The sequence below is a fragment of the Gouania willdenowi genome, chromosome 12, assembly GCF_900634775.1.
Source record: "Gouania willdenowi chromosome 12, fGouWil2.1, whole genome shotgun sequence".
In the NCBI taxonomy this organism is placed as follows: Eukaryota; Metazoa; Chordata; class Actinopteri; order Blenniiformes; family Gobiesocidae; genus Gouania; species Gouania willdenowi.
Window position 1 is genome coordinate 25,879,579 of NC_041055.1, and position 14,356 is coordinate 25,893,934.

General features: G+C 37.2%; 2 protein-coding genes and 1 long non-coding RNA gene across 7 annotated transcripts in view; 2 read left to right on the forward strand and 1 right to left on the reverse strand.

Annotated features, from left to right (window-relative positions):
• The window catches only part of fubp3 (far upstream element (FUSE) binding protein 3), a 28,776-nt gene extending 26,611 nt beyond the window's left edge, over positions 1–2,165 (forward strand). For all 5 annotated transcript variants that reach the window (XM_028462616.1, XM_028462615.1, XM_028462619.1 and 2 more), the window contains one exon: positions 324–2,165. In XM_028462616.1, coding sequence (XP_028318417.1) covers positions 324–332 — 9 coding nt within the window. In that variant the 3' untranslated portion in view covers positions 333–2,165. The remainder of the gene's footprint in view (positions 1–323) is intronic.
• A 5,500-nt stretch (positions 2,166–7,665) lies between these two features.
• prdm12a (PR domain containing 12a) lies at positions 7,666–11,192 on the forward strand. The gene is made up of 5 exons (XM_028463168.1): positions 7,666–8,032; positions 9,167–9,357; positions 9,468–9,623; positions 9,761–9,875; positions 10,583–11,192. Exons 1-5 carry the CDS (start codon positions 7,807–7,809, stop codon positions 11,035–11,037), a joined length of 1,143 nt encoding a protein of 380 aa, XP_028318969.1. The 5' UTR covers positions 7,666–7,806; the 3' UTR covers positions 11,038–11,192.
• A 1,502-nt stretch (positions 11,193–12,694) lies between these two features.
• Positions 12,695–13,769, reverse strand: LOC114472825 (uncharacterized). Its single transcript, XR_003675201.1, has 3 exons — positions 13,684–13,769; positions 12,988–13,070; positions 12,695–12,884 (listed from the first exon to the last, which is right to left on the reverse strand). It is a non-coding gene; the product is annotated as an uncharacterized LOC114472825 (long non-coding RNA).
• Positions 13,770–14,356: the final 587 nt, after the last annotated feature.

Below are 14,356 nucleotides of genomic sequence, written 5' to 3' on the forward strand. Positions count from 1 at the left end.
TTGGTCCAGAGTCCGTCAGTGAGATGTTAGTCAGGTATGAACCCAGCAGGTCTCTCAGATCAATGGACACAGGTCAGTTAGTGGAGCCCAGAGTTCACAGTAAACATGGTGATGTTGCTTTTAGTTGTTATGCTGCAAAGAAGTAAAACAAACTTGAAAAGCATCCAATGGGAAAATTTTTAAAACCAAGTTAATGGCACTTATTTAACAGAGATTTTACATCATATTTTTGGTTTAATGTTTTTACTGCTGATTTTAATAGTTTTTACTGCTATTTTAACGTTCTTATTGATTTTAAAACTGTAAATGTTTTTCTTTTGTAGGATCACTAGAGGACAACCAGGTTTAAGACTCGAATCACTGCGAGGATGAAAACAACCCTTTTTTTAACAGAGGGGGAACTAGATTTACAACGCCTTGAAGACTTTTTTTCTTAGCGAGAAACACTAGCTGTAGAATGACTTCTATGATAAAGTAATATTTCTAAAATCAGGAACATTTATTTGTTACTAAATGCTTATGTACACTGTTATTTTGGATAGACTGTATCTGGGATCCCTTTTTGGACTTGAGAGAAGCTTCTTTTGGGTTTTTTTTTTTCTCGATATTTTTCCTGCTTTGACTCGGATTGTAATGCCAAAATGAACCCCAGAGTTGTTGTAACATTTCAAAAGGCAATATGATCTATTTTTTCTAGTTCTGTCGAGATGAAACCACGATCATGTGCTTAGCAGTCTTGAATACGAGAGGATTTGTTGTTGGGTTTTTTTTTTTTGTCGTCATAAAATGTCTACAGTGTGTTCAAATGCTTTTTTTTTTTTGACATAATTCAGTGAAATGAAACTGTGATGTTTTGTTACAGGAAATGTATTTTTTTGTTTTTTTGTTACAAGGTTTATTAACGGACTCATGTCAGCCAGTGGCAATAGCTCTAATTTAATTCTTGTTCCCGTGCATTGTATGCTGTTTTTCATTGACTTTTTATTGTACTCTGGTTTAAAAGATTAAAAGGTGCAATATCTAATTTCACTTTTGAAACATAAATGGGTTCTCTAAGATTGTGACAAACTTTTAACTTGTAGTTTTAAGATGAATTTTTCTGTTTATTTTTGTTTTTTTTTCATTTGAAAAATATCATGGATAATTTATTACATTGATTGGAGACGATGGGACTTAAGGGGATGTCGCAACTAGCTTTTTTGCCTTTGCTACTTTGTAGAACTATGTATATATGCTCATATTTGACTGTTAATTTAAAATACACATGTTTCATAAATATATATACACAGTTATATTGAGAAACCTATTTTTGATTTCCTGTGATTGGTGTTGCAGGAAAGTTGTCCCTCTTTTTCTGTTTTCTTATGAAAATGTTCAAAGATTGTGAATGTGTGACTTGAAATTCGATGTTGCATCTTGTTATGAAGATAAACAAGAAGTGGTTGATGTCTTTTTTTTTTTTTTATTATTTTATTTTTTTGTAATTTTCCTGTGCCCGCTTCTATGTTCTGTACCCGTTCGATTCAAGACTGCTAAGCTTCTGTAATTCGTACCTGTGTAATAATAAGTGTAGTATTTTTATGTTTTAAGTATTATGATCAAACTGTCTTATTTGGTACCTCCCAGTTCACCGACTCCCCAGTCAAGCCCACTGCGAGGACTCACTGGGGACACTGGATCCAATTGCGAATAACTTTTTAATTAATTTTTTATTTCTTTGCGTGATTTCAAATAAATGACATCTACAATGCATCGCTATTAAAAATTGATTCTGGTATTAACGTAATTTCTTAATGAAAGGGATATAATTTGAACATTTTTAATTATGGTATTTTTCTTTTCTTCTAATATGTACAGTTAAAAACATCCAGACTACCTGTATTGTGTACTGTTAAGCTGATTTTTCTGTTTGATAAATATTAGAAACCTTTGGATGTCTTTTGTTGTACTCTATTGATAAAGTGTTAAGTTTGACGTTGCAAACATTTCTCAGCTCTGTTCTGTGTTTGTGTGTGTGTGTGGGTGATAAGCTAACAGATGATACATAGAGAATATTATATATATAAAGGCCAAATGTATGTTTTCATGTTTTATAAGCAGAAAATCTATATTTCTATAGTCTATTATTGCAAGTTCTCTAATTCAAATAAATTTTCCGCAACTCTATGGTCGAGTTCTAGTCTCGTTATGAGTTTTAATCAGCGAGTTCAACACTGTGCGTTATTGGGTACCTTTGTCACTAGCTTTTTGTTTACATTTAGCAGCTAGCATTTTTACTTGGAGTAAAGTCTCCCTTCTTATAGTGCTAAAACTTTTAGGTTTGCCAAATTTTTGTTTCTGTTTCTCCCCTATTGTCCACAATTTCCTCATTATTTGACCCCATTCTAAGCCATCAGAGCAGTGTGATACCTTTTGTGAGGGGATTGACATGTAAAAGCAAATGTATATATATTTTTTTTTTTTTTTTTTTTTTTTTTAAACAATGGAGGAATTGAATTAACATGTGGCAAGCTTTGGAGTTGGTCTGTATAATATATTTAAACATGAATAATCTGATTATTTTAATGAGAAATAGGTGAAACTTGTGCTTGTAAATGCAGGATTCTCATGTATTGAGGATCATCAGATCTGACTCCCCAGCCAGGCCTGAAGTAATCAATATTCGTATAAATGTTTATATCTTCCATATTCTCCTTATGATAGACTTAATCCATTTATAGCATTTGTCCAAGTGGTTTCAACATTACATGTAGGTAATGTGCTCGTCTAGACATGTTCACATTGACTTTGTTTACTTCCTGTGTGACAAAAGCAGCAGATTATTCTTAATCTTTTCAGTCAGGTCAAAGTAATTTGGAATTTGCAGAGGAAATATAAACTGGACTTGTATGTTAATTTCAAATCTATTTATACACTAAGTTCAATCAACAGATCCTTTAGAGCAGCGATTCTCAACTGGTGGGTCGGAACCCAAAAGTAGGTCGCAGACCTGTTCTGGGTGGGTTTCGGAAAGCTTAATGTGTCATGTTGGACTTGTCTTTTATTTTGAAAGAAACTTTTATTTTGACAGGCATGCTGCATAGCAAAATATATAGATTCATGTTTTAATAAAGATTATATATGCGTGTTTTCAACAGCTATCTTTGGAAAAACAAAAACTAAACTTGATTGGTTGAATTTTAAAAAAAAAATTAAAAAGTGGTTCGCGATTTGTTGACCGAGGCAAAATGTGGGTCCCAGGGTGAGAGGAGTTGAGAACCCCTGCTTTAGGGAACGTTCTGCCATCTTGTTGGGCATTAGCTATATCTGTGGTTTCTAAACTTTTTTTTTTTTTTTTTTTTTTTTTTTTTTTTGCTCGCCCCTTAAAGAATGAAAATTTTCAGTCATTGAAACATTTTTATTTTTAAGTGACCACTCTTCTTCAAAACTCATACAAAATAACCAAATGTACTATCATCATTTTAGAACAGTAATAATAAAGTTATTTGAGTGCAAATAAACATTTTTCTATTTTCTGTTAATGTCATTCTGGACAAAAATTAAAACTTCTCAAACTGGGGTTTGTGGGCTGCTGCTCGGTCCATTAGCCAAAAGAGTGGAGCTCTGTCAGAAGAGAACCAGTTGAAATGGTTCATTGTGGTTTAAGTTTAACTACTTTTTACCACTGGGGGCTAAATAATCTCACTGGGGTGATAGAATCTATTTGAAACGGAACACTGGATTAGATAATTATTTTTATATCAAGTGTTGGTTATAAAACGAGGAAATAATCTCGTTTATTTGTTGTTTGGTCAGAGACCAGTGTGTTCAGAAGCTAATTAACTGAAGTTTGTGAAAATAAAATTACGTTTGCTGAAATCTTTGTTAAAGCCAAAGACTAAAACCAGATTGTATTCACAGTAAAGTTTGGTGGTTGTATCATAAGGATTTGTGGCTCCTTTATTTTCATCTGGAACACTGCTTTAAAGTCTCCAATGGATCAAATCGTTTTGGTTTTTAAAGCTTCATTTTTCAACCGCAAAAAAAAAAAAAAAAAATTAATTTTAACATGTCAATGATCCAAAAGTTGGAGCAAAATTCTACAAAATAATTAGATTTCTAGGTTATCCTTTCATTCTGTTTGGCTATTTTTAGCCTAAAAGTTTGATAAAATTTGTGAAAATATTTGCAAGTTATTTGACTTTGTGCAATTACCAGACATGATCAACCTTTTCACCCTGTTTAATATTTTATTTAATGTGTAATCTCATTTTTACAGATGTTTAGATGCTTATTTAATTATAATTGGCACACACACACACAGTTTTGGACAAAGTACAGGTTGTTTCAGTGTTTATGTACATATACCTGTCCTGAATAACGTGTTTGTTTCTATAATATTCATCGTTATATATTTAACTGCCCTCCATCACTATAGCCTTTCATCCCTCTGGCTCCAGGCTCCCCCCTCCTCCTTTTAAAAACCCCTCCAGCTTTGTCACTGCATCTCTGCCCTCAGCAGGGAGGCCCCGGTGGCCCCTGTGCTTTGATGCTGTGCAGCTGCTTCCAAATCCAGCCCTTGGTTTTGATCCTCTCCTTCTCCAAGGTGCCATCCCAGTGGACACTGCAGAGCGTCCCGTCACCAGCTTTAGTGGCTGTGATGATTTAGATGTTCAAATACCACTGGACAGTTGTTCTCCTATATCCTCGGGTTATTTACTGATGATGTTTCACAGATACATGTGCTTAGTCACGGCTCAAATTGGTTTGTTTCTCAGGGAAGATAAAGATACAGTAAAACTTGAACCGAGGTTTGCATCGGATCTTCATATTTATGAATAATTCTTTTTTATCCCTATATTGTTGATGAACTTGATCTTTTTTTTTTTTTTACTCTTTCTATTATTTTAACATGTTCTGCACTGTAAACAGGATAAGCTCCAAAATCTCCTTATACTTTGTATAATGACAATAAAGGCATTACATTGAATTGAAAACTATGCATTTGGGGGTAAATGTCCCTTGAAAATTTGCTGAAATACAGTGATTAAATTTGAAAATAAATAAATAATAATTTAATTGTTGATTTGGTTTTGGTAATTATTTGTTTTTGTTTCTTTTCATATTGTAAAATAAAATTTAAGCTGTGTCATGTAGGAATAGCTACAGGGGCTTCGCTGCACGTTAAAGGCCTTTTATTCTTGCCTCTTTGCACTTTTTGATTTTACAGTGCGTTGGATGAAAAGGGAGATAATACAAAGGGAAAACCACCTTTTCTGAGTGCAATTAGAAATTTTTATTTTATTTTATTTTATTTTAAATGCTATTTTAATCTGGAAAAATTTGTGCAGGAGCATGTTTTAAAATTAATTCTCAATCATTCATTTCTTAAAAAATCCTGTTCATCCATGAAAAACAACGGAGTCGTTTTATTTTATTTATTAAAAAGCACAAAACAGTATGTTTTTTTTTTTTTTTTAAATGATTCCCAGCCAGATCTATGCAAATCTAATTTAGGCCTATTTCAACTGTGAATAAATGAATGAATAAATAATTGGATGCTAAATATCTAGCCCTTAATCGATTCGAGACGCACTTATTTGTGGACATGGCTGTGGGACGTCCTGTCCTGTGTTGTCCTCCATGTCCAGCAGGTGTCCAGCCTCCTCACCTTTGCAGAACATAAGCTGATCTCCAGGATCCAGCCCGCCGAGGCCTCCACCGTAATCTGATTTTAATGACACTAAAGAAAAAACCCCATGGGAGCCCTGGCGGCCTGGACGGGTTTACAGCCCCATCAGTGCGTCTTGAATATATATTTATTCCTGAAAATCTAACACTCCTATTTTTATTTTATATAAAATTAAAAAAAAGAACCAAATGATGGCAATAATCAAAAGAAAAATAAACGATGATGAAAAAGTTTGTATTAATATTTAAAGCTTGACAATGATTTATTTTAATGGCACAATCTGGTGTTTTTCCAGCTCTTTTTAAATGAGCGTAAACTTTCCCATTTACCCCCAAACAATCGCCTGTCTTTGATAGGTTTCCCAGCAGCTCTTTGAAATCCCACAATTACCACAGTCTTTGTGCAATAATTGTCAATCATCCACACGAAATTGATAAGCTTTAAATGGTCAGAATAATAGCCTAAATGGTTTTACAATGGCGCAGCTAAGCAGGATGATTTGCTATTGCTGACATGCCCGCGGCTTTACCAGCTCACGCATAATGCCATAGGTTAATGCATAAATAAGCAAATCAAATCCATGCGTTACCCCAATTCAATTCATTTAATTCCTCTTTAATAAAGAAGCGGGCCCAACCCCTCTGTCCCCGGCCATTTACCTCGGATTTGTGCGCTGAATGCTATAAATGTAAATCAATCTAGATGAGAAAGAATCCCCCATTGAAAAAGCGCGGAGAAATTTCATCTGGGAAAAGGAGACAAACGGAGGAGGGGCCCAGCTCATAAAAAGCAGCTGTTTCACAGTAATCTTTTTTCGTGCCCTGTCACTCACCTTGCCTTTTCACTGTCTCAGCAAGCTCTCCCCAAAAAAAAAAAAAAAACCTCTGCGCTATTGTGCCACGTCTTTTCGCCCTCTCTCCGTTACTTTTACGCACGGTGCGCACTCGGAGAGAAAAGGAGAGCGCGCAGCAGCAGCAGTAACAGCGACAGCGTGCATGCATGCAGCCCGGTTCTGTCGGACAATCCTCCTTGTAGTTGTTGGAGTGAAAGGAGGGAGTGCATGGATGTCAAATTGCCCTCAAAACACCATGAAAGATTGATTTGCAGCACTTTTCAGGGCCCTGACATTACTTGGAGAGAAGCTGAATAGGAAACCTGTGAGCCGGGGATGGCATAAAGATGTCCTCTCTGCTGGAAAATAAGGAAAACTGCCCATTTAGCCCCAGTCCACCAAGCCCGAAAAATAGAGGAAAAAACAGAGGACTAAAGGAAGAAAAGGGGCCATATATATACTCATCTAAACGTCCCAACAATGCTGAGGGGGGGCTCCGAACATCCATGAATATTAAACCGCTTATAACCTCAACAAGGGCTCTGGAAGAAAAAAAAAAAAAAGTGCAGCACGTCAAAGCAGCTTTGCATTTTTTTAGCAAGTGAACAATGCTGCGATGGAAGAAAGAGAAAGAAAAAACACGTCAAGCTTGTTTCCATTCTTATGATTCCCGCTCTAACTCCTGACAAAATAAATTATGACCATCGCATGAATACCAAATAATGCCATGAGAAAAAACACGAGAGCTTCTCCCAGACTCAGTGACCCACTTCTGGGCATGAAAAACGTCTCTCTTCACCTGACACCCATCATTTCTACCACTTTTTTTGTGCGCATTTTGGTCATCTTGTTGCATTATGTTCAGTTACGCACGGACAAATGTTCCCAAACGGAGCCATGGAGTGCATCTTATTAATCATATTCTTTTATGGACATTCAAGCTCGGTTTCATTTTGAATTTTATAAGTTTTCAATCATAAAATTGTGCAGATGCAAAAAGTTTGGGCCAATCACACACACACACACACACACACACACACACACACACACACACACACACACACACACACACACACACACCCTCACGCACACAAATCCCTCCCTCTCTGCGTTTCGATGCTTCTGCTGCGCAGCGGGCAGGTCCACACTGTGAGGGGTGTGTCATTAATAAGTAATTAGACAGGGGTCACCCCCCAGCCACTTATATAAGGAGTCTCACACAGGCAGTGTGGCGCAGCTTTTACGCACAGATCTGGCACAGGTCGGTGCGCATTCCTCTCCGTCGTCCTGCTGTTTCTAAAACATGGGCTCCGTGCTCCCAGCCGACTCTTTGACCATTAAGTCTGGATTTAAGTGTCCGAGCCGCACACTGTCGGACGTGATCACCTCGGACATCCTGCACAGTTTCCTTTACGGCAGGTGGAAGAATGTGCTCGGGGAACACCTGACGGAGGAGCGACAGAACGGCTCCGTCTCAAGCCCCAAAACTGCGTTCACCGCTGAGGTGCTGGCCCAGTCTTTCGTGGGAGGTAGGAAAGCTTTGTCATTATGTTTTGGAAAAATGTTTAAATCTTTGCTTTAAATATATAGTTTGGGGAGTTTATTTAGACGCTTGTGCGTAAAAGCGCATCCTTAATGGTGCATATTTTAGGATTTCAGTTATTGGGCGTTTATTTAATAGATTTCAACAAGTTTACCAAATAATAATGTTTTCAAAAATATTGGTAAAATATTTTAAAAAGTTTCCGTCGTTTTTTTTCCCTTTTATTTTGACACATTTAAATTCCAAACCCTGCAGCGCATGTTTAAACGCCTGTTTCCCGTGTAAATGCCGCGGATTGAAGGACGAAGGGCATTTTATTCAGTTGGTTAACTTTGTGCTTGACCTGGGAAAGTTTCTACTTAAACCTCTGGCAGATAAAGGTTCCATTTTCTTTGAGATGTCCTTGGGTTTTTTTATCCCGCATCCATCAATCTCCGGACAGTCTCTTTTCCTCTCTTTGGCAGCTATGGGGCTCCGCAGCTTTTCTCTTTTCTCTCCCCTTAAAAAGATTTGCTGTTCCTCGCATAATGCGCCGTGAAGGCTAAATCTAATGCTATTCATTGCATGTCAAGCATCTAATCGCCTTTCCATTTTTTTGTTGCAGAAATTCCTGAGTCTTTTAAACAAGTCCACGTTTCATTCAGCGCAAATTTATTGCTACAAAGTCCTTAAAAGGATAATGAATTTGGAATTAGCCGTTTTCTTTCTTTTTTTCGTTTTTTTTCCCCCCAGTAAAACTTTAATGAATATCACATCTGAAGCATGACCAATTGTTGGAGGCCCGGGCTAAAGAGGAGCATTTAACCCTCCTTTGGAAGGCCTTTTTCACACCCTGAGTTTCTTTTTTTACCCATTTAAATCTTTGATTTGGACATGCACCTTTTCTGAGGGGAAAAACAAGATTTCTGAGGAGGTTTTTGCACAACAATTCAGTCCAATTCAGACAGTTAATCGAATTAAACGGAGGATAAGGTGTAATATTTCGTGACTAAAATAAGATCCAGTTCATTAAGAAAAAGTTTTGGCGCTTACTGGTTTTTTTTTTTAACTTTAAACCACTTCGGAAAATCAAAATAATATAAAAAGTGTTAAAATCCAAACCTTTTTGCTCGTGTTTCAGAGGTGCAGAAGCTCTCCAGTCTGGTTCTTCCCTCTGAGGTGATCATTGCACAGAGCTCCATCCCAGGAGAAGGTCTGGGAATCTTCTCCAAGACGTGGATCAAAGCTGGAACTGAGATGGGTCCGTTTACTGGGAGACTTCTGTCCCCAGAACACGTGGATCTGTTCAAGAACAACAACCTGATGTGGGAGGTGAGGATCCAGTGTGTGTGTGTGTGTATGTGTGTGTGTGTGTGTGTGTGTGTGTGTGTGTGTGTGTGTGTGTGTGTATGTGTGTGTGCTAATTTAATCATGTTTTCCAGGTGTTTAATGAAGACGGCACCGTGCGTTATTTCATTGACGCCAGTCAGGAGGACCAACGCAGCTGGATGACTTACATCAAATGCGCTCGGAACGAACAGGAGCAGAACCTGGAGGTGGTTCAGATCGGCAGCAGCATCTTCTACAAAGCTGTGGAGGTGAGACTATGATGTCCTGTGGTGCAGCGCCACCTGCTGGTGGTCACGTGGTCATTTATTGTCAGCTGATAAACAGAAACCATCATTTTTAATTTAATTATTAATAACCCATGACTGTTGTTGTTGTCCTTCATCAGACCATCCCCCCAGACCAGGAGCTTCTAGTCTGGTACGGAAACACACACAACACCTTCCTGGGAATACCTGGAGTACCAGGAATAGACGAGGAGCACCATAAAAAGATCAGAAATGGTGAGTTCAGGGTGTTTTTTAACCATTATATGCCATTTATTAAGTATATGCCTGATGCTTATTATTACTTCTAAACATTTTTAATACATCTTTCTGATATTTTATTATTCGTCGCATTTAAAAGTTTCATTTCCATAACAATTTGTGACACCGATAAATCAGTTTTTTTTTGGTATGACTTTAAAAAAAGTTTTTCATCGAACTGACACCGTTTAACACACACACACACACACACACACACACACACACACACACACACACACACACACATATATATATATATTTATTGTAGTTCATTCTTTTTTGTTACATTCTTTTTAAAACATCAATCATTCGTAAATATAAGTTGATATAAAATGTAATATTATGTTCAAATTGTCTATATTCATTTCATATTTAATGCTATTTCCAATAATAATAATAATAATAATAATATTGGCAATAACTGTATAATGTGTTTTTATGAACGTATGATAAGATGTATTAAGCTGTATTTGTGGATTCTTTATTGTGGTTAATATATGGCAATACATTTGGAAATGAAAGAAAATATTGAATGCCTTTTTATTGTATTTTATATCTGCAACATTTGGAGAAAAAAAAGTTTTCATTTATTTTATTTCTTTGTTGCTAATTAATTACGTTTGTAGAGATCTGGCCATAAATGAGGAGAACATGCAAACTAAACATTCCCCCCTTTTGTCTAGATGACCCCCACACCTGTGACGGTCCTTCCTCCTGCTCCCCCTCCTCTTCATCCTCCTCCTCCTCCTCCTCCTCCTCTTCCTCATCCACCAGCCGGATGCGCTGCGTCATTTGTCACCGAGGCTTCAACTCGCGCAGCAACCTGCGCTCGCACATGCGCATTCACACGCTGGACAAGCCGTTCGTGTGTCGCTTCTGCAACCGCCGCTTCAGCCAGTCGTCCACGCTCAGGAACCACGTGCGCCTGCACACCGGGGAGCGTCCGTACAAGTGTCACGTGTGTCAGAGCGCGTACTCGCAGCTGGCGGGACTCAGGGCGCACCAGAAGAGCGCGCGACACAAGCCCGGGGCGAACGGCGGCGATGTTCCCGCGCAGGTGTCCCCGCCCCCTCCTCAGGTGACAGTGATTTCCCGGCAGATGCCCCTCGTGCACCACATGCCCACCATGGTTCTCTGATGGTTTAGAGACAGAAGGACAAAAACAAAACAGCCACCACGCACTTTAGGTTCATCACATCCATCTTTGACTTCTATGTGTCAAACTCACTGAGAAATATTGATGTTTTAATATTTCCATATGTTGGATTCTGATATATGAAAAACAGCTCTATTTAAAACTTCTGTGGACGAGTGTCATCAATGTAACACCAGCAAATTTAGGTAATTTACACAAACCCATTTGTTTTGAGATCAGTGCCATCAGAGTTAGTTTCACACTGAGAATGTCACTTTAACTTTGTACAGACTGAGTATAGGAGAGCTGTGAAACTGTAACGCTTTACTGTACATGTGATTGTAAATACATCAGTGCTTTCTTCTATTCTAAATAAATATATTACATTAAAGTGTCCATCGGTCCCAATGTGTTGTGTGTGGTAAACTGGAATCATAAGATAGATAGATATAGATATACTCAGGGTCCATATTTATATTTATTGCTGTTTTACCTTTAAATGTGTTTATGGAGTCATTTTGTGCATTTACATTTACTTTTAAGGCCACACAAAAATAGACCAAGGGCCGCATGTGGCCCCGGGCCTCCCATGCATGTATGTTATATCTTCAGTCATTCCTATCTATGAACAAAATGACTCCAAAAAAAAAAAATAACAAAATGTCAGAAAAATACACAATAGGACAAGAATAATAAACAAACAAAAGAACAGCAAAAATACACAAAACGACAACAAAATACACAGAATGACAGAAAAATATACGAACACAAGCCCGTTGTTCTTTCCTGTGATGATAGATAGTTTACATGCATCTGAGGCCCCGGGGCCACATGCGGTGCTCGGTCTATTTTTGAGAGGATCCAAAAGTAAATTCACAAAATGACTCCAAAAACAAGCAAATTGATAAAAACATAAAATAGCAGATAATATACAACACATGACACAATTTCTTCCAAAAACCTAAAAAAAAATTTCAGGAAAATACACAAGAACACTTAGAAAATTGCACAAAAGGACAGCAAAAATACACAAGACGACAACAGAAATGCACAAAAATAACCAAAAAAATTGTACAAAACCTCAACAAAATACACAAAATTATGACAAATAACATAAATGATTAAAAAAAAAAAAAAATACACAGAATGACAGAAAAATTTTCAAACAAACATCAAAAACACCCAAACATCTTGTTTCTTTCCAGTATTGATGATCAGATTGGTCGCTATCTATTCCAAATGAACATGTCATTATACAACATGAATGTCGATAAAAGACACCACATGGTAAAGCCTACACTATAGTTTTGAAATATAAAACTGATGTTTTATTTCTTGACATACAATACAACAATACACTATCACTACTATTTCCAAATCATCATAAAAACATCTACAGGTTGTCAGCACCTCAACAAGGGAACACCTCCGTCACACAGGAGGAAAAATGGAATGTACCTGTAAAACAGTGAGCATTCAGTGTATTTTATTGTATTAGAAATAGCAGTTAATCACAAAACATGGGACTGAAAAGAATGATTACACAAACATCCGATTGATCATTAGGCCTTTATTAATGCTGCGGAAGTGCTGATGATGATGATGCTGATGATTGTATATTTTCAGTCAGTCGCTGCTATACACTTGTTGTTCATCAGACTTTATCCAACTTCCCAGTGGGGAGCTTTCAGACAAGTCGTCATGATCAAGTACAGAGCAGCGCTGTCGGATAAAGATCATCATCATCGTCATCATCGTCATCATCATGCTGCGTGTGGATACGTTTAATCAGCAGTAGTACAGCTATCACTGAGGCACATCACTGCTGAGCGTCCACACCTTTTGCTGCCCTGCATGTACAACGAAGAAACCCACAAAAACAAAGAATGATATGACAGTATTATTTCAGTTATACAGGGAAATGAACTCTGTCTTTTCCATATAATTGATCACCTTTGCACTGGTACTGATGTCCTGGTGGAGTCACTTTGTTCCCAGAGGATCCACAGCAGGAAACGACCCAGCATGATGCAGAGCTACAGAGAGACAAGACAATATTTATGTATATATAAATAGTCTGCCCATGCATGTATGTGTGTACAGTATACATATGTAAGTGTTTATGTACATGTATTACTTGTGTGTATATGAATATACAGTATGTAAAACCCTGTACATAACGTTTTCCCCTTTTACAGTATATCCCTTCTACTTTTATTTCATTTTATTCTTTTGCACAACACAAACGTTGCTGTATTTAATATGTATTCTTTTTGTGTGTACATCGTGCCATGTCACACTTGCTTTGGCATTGTAAACATGTTTGTCATGCCTAAAAAGCTGTTTGAATTTAATTGACTATACTCTGTCATTTGTTTGCATTTGATCAGTCAAACCGTTGGGGTGAAGCGGGTCACCTTAGCCTGAGCCGACCTCTATCATCGTGTTGTTTACCACTATTCGTCAACTACTTACTGTATATATTTTTTTCCAATTGCCAACATATCACAGGAGAAATATCTACCGTATGTATGTTTCAGATGTGAAACTAATACCCTTGCTCACATTCTCTAATTATTTTTTACGTTTTTCCAATCAATTTAGAAGAAAAACTTGTCCGAGATGTAGTCCAAGAAGTTTGAAACTTACCAGAGAATATTAGTCACAGCATGGAGTCACTTTATAAGTGTTTCTCTTCATCAGTCGGTTGGTGCAGCTTTGAGGTGCACAGTCACTCTGTCTACTACACTGCATTATTCAGTCAGAAAGGCTGAAGTCAAAAGAGGCTCTCTGTAGTGTTTGTGACCTGAGAACCACAACAAACACACCTGAGGTATCATGTCACCCCCCATCACCACCACCTCCTCTGTTTTCTCCTCATTGCAGAATCTCATGCTCATCAAGCTACTGTTAGCCTGTCATTTACAATTCTGATCATTCAACACGTTTGATTGTAATCATAGATAGATTTCTAATTTAATCACACTGTATTTTTGTTGTCATTTACAAGAATAAAGAGATGTTCAGTTTTATATGATCTTGGAATGTAATGGATCATTTCTTTTTGTTTTAAGAGTGTTTTAAGAGTTTATATGATTACGTTACAACCATAACTCTAATTATCAGCTAATCTTTAAGACTGCTGAGTCATCTTTTGGTTGATTATAACAGAAACAGTTCATCTGCATCTTGTAAAACCATGTATTCTTTAGCATCCTCACCATCATGAGTCAGATTCTTTACCAGAAAGTCTTCAGAAAAACACAATTAGGTCTAAATAAATGTTGTATTTCAGAGACTAATTCTGTTTCTTTGTTTATTT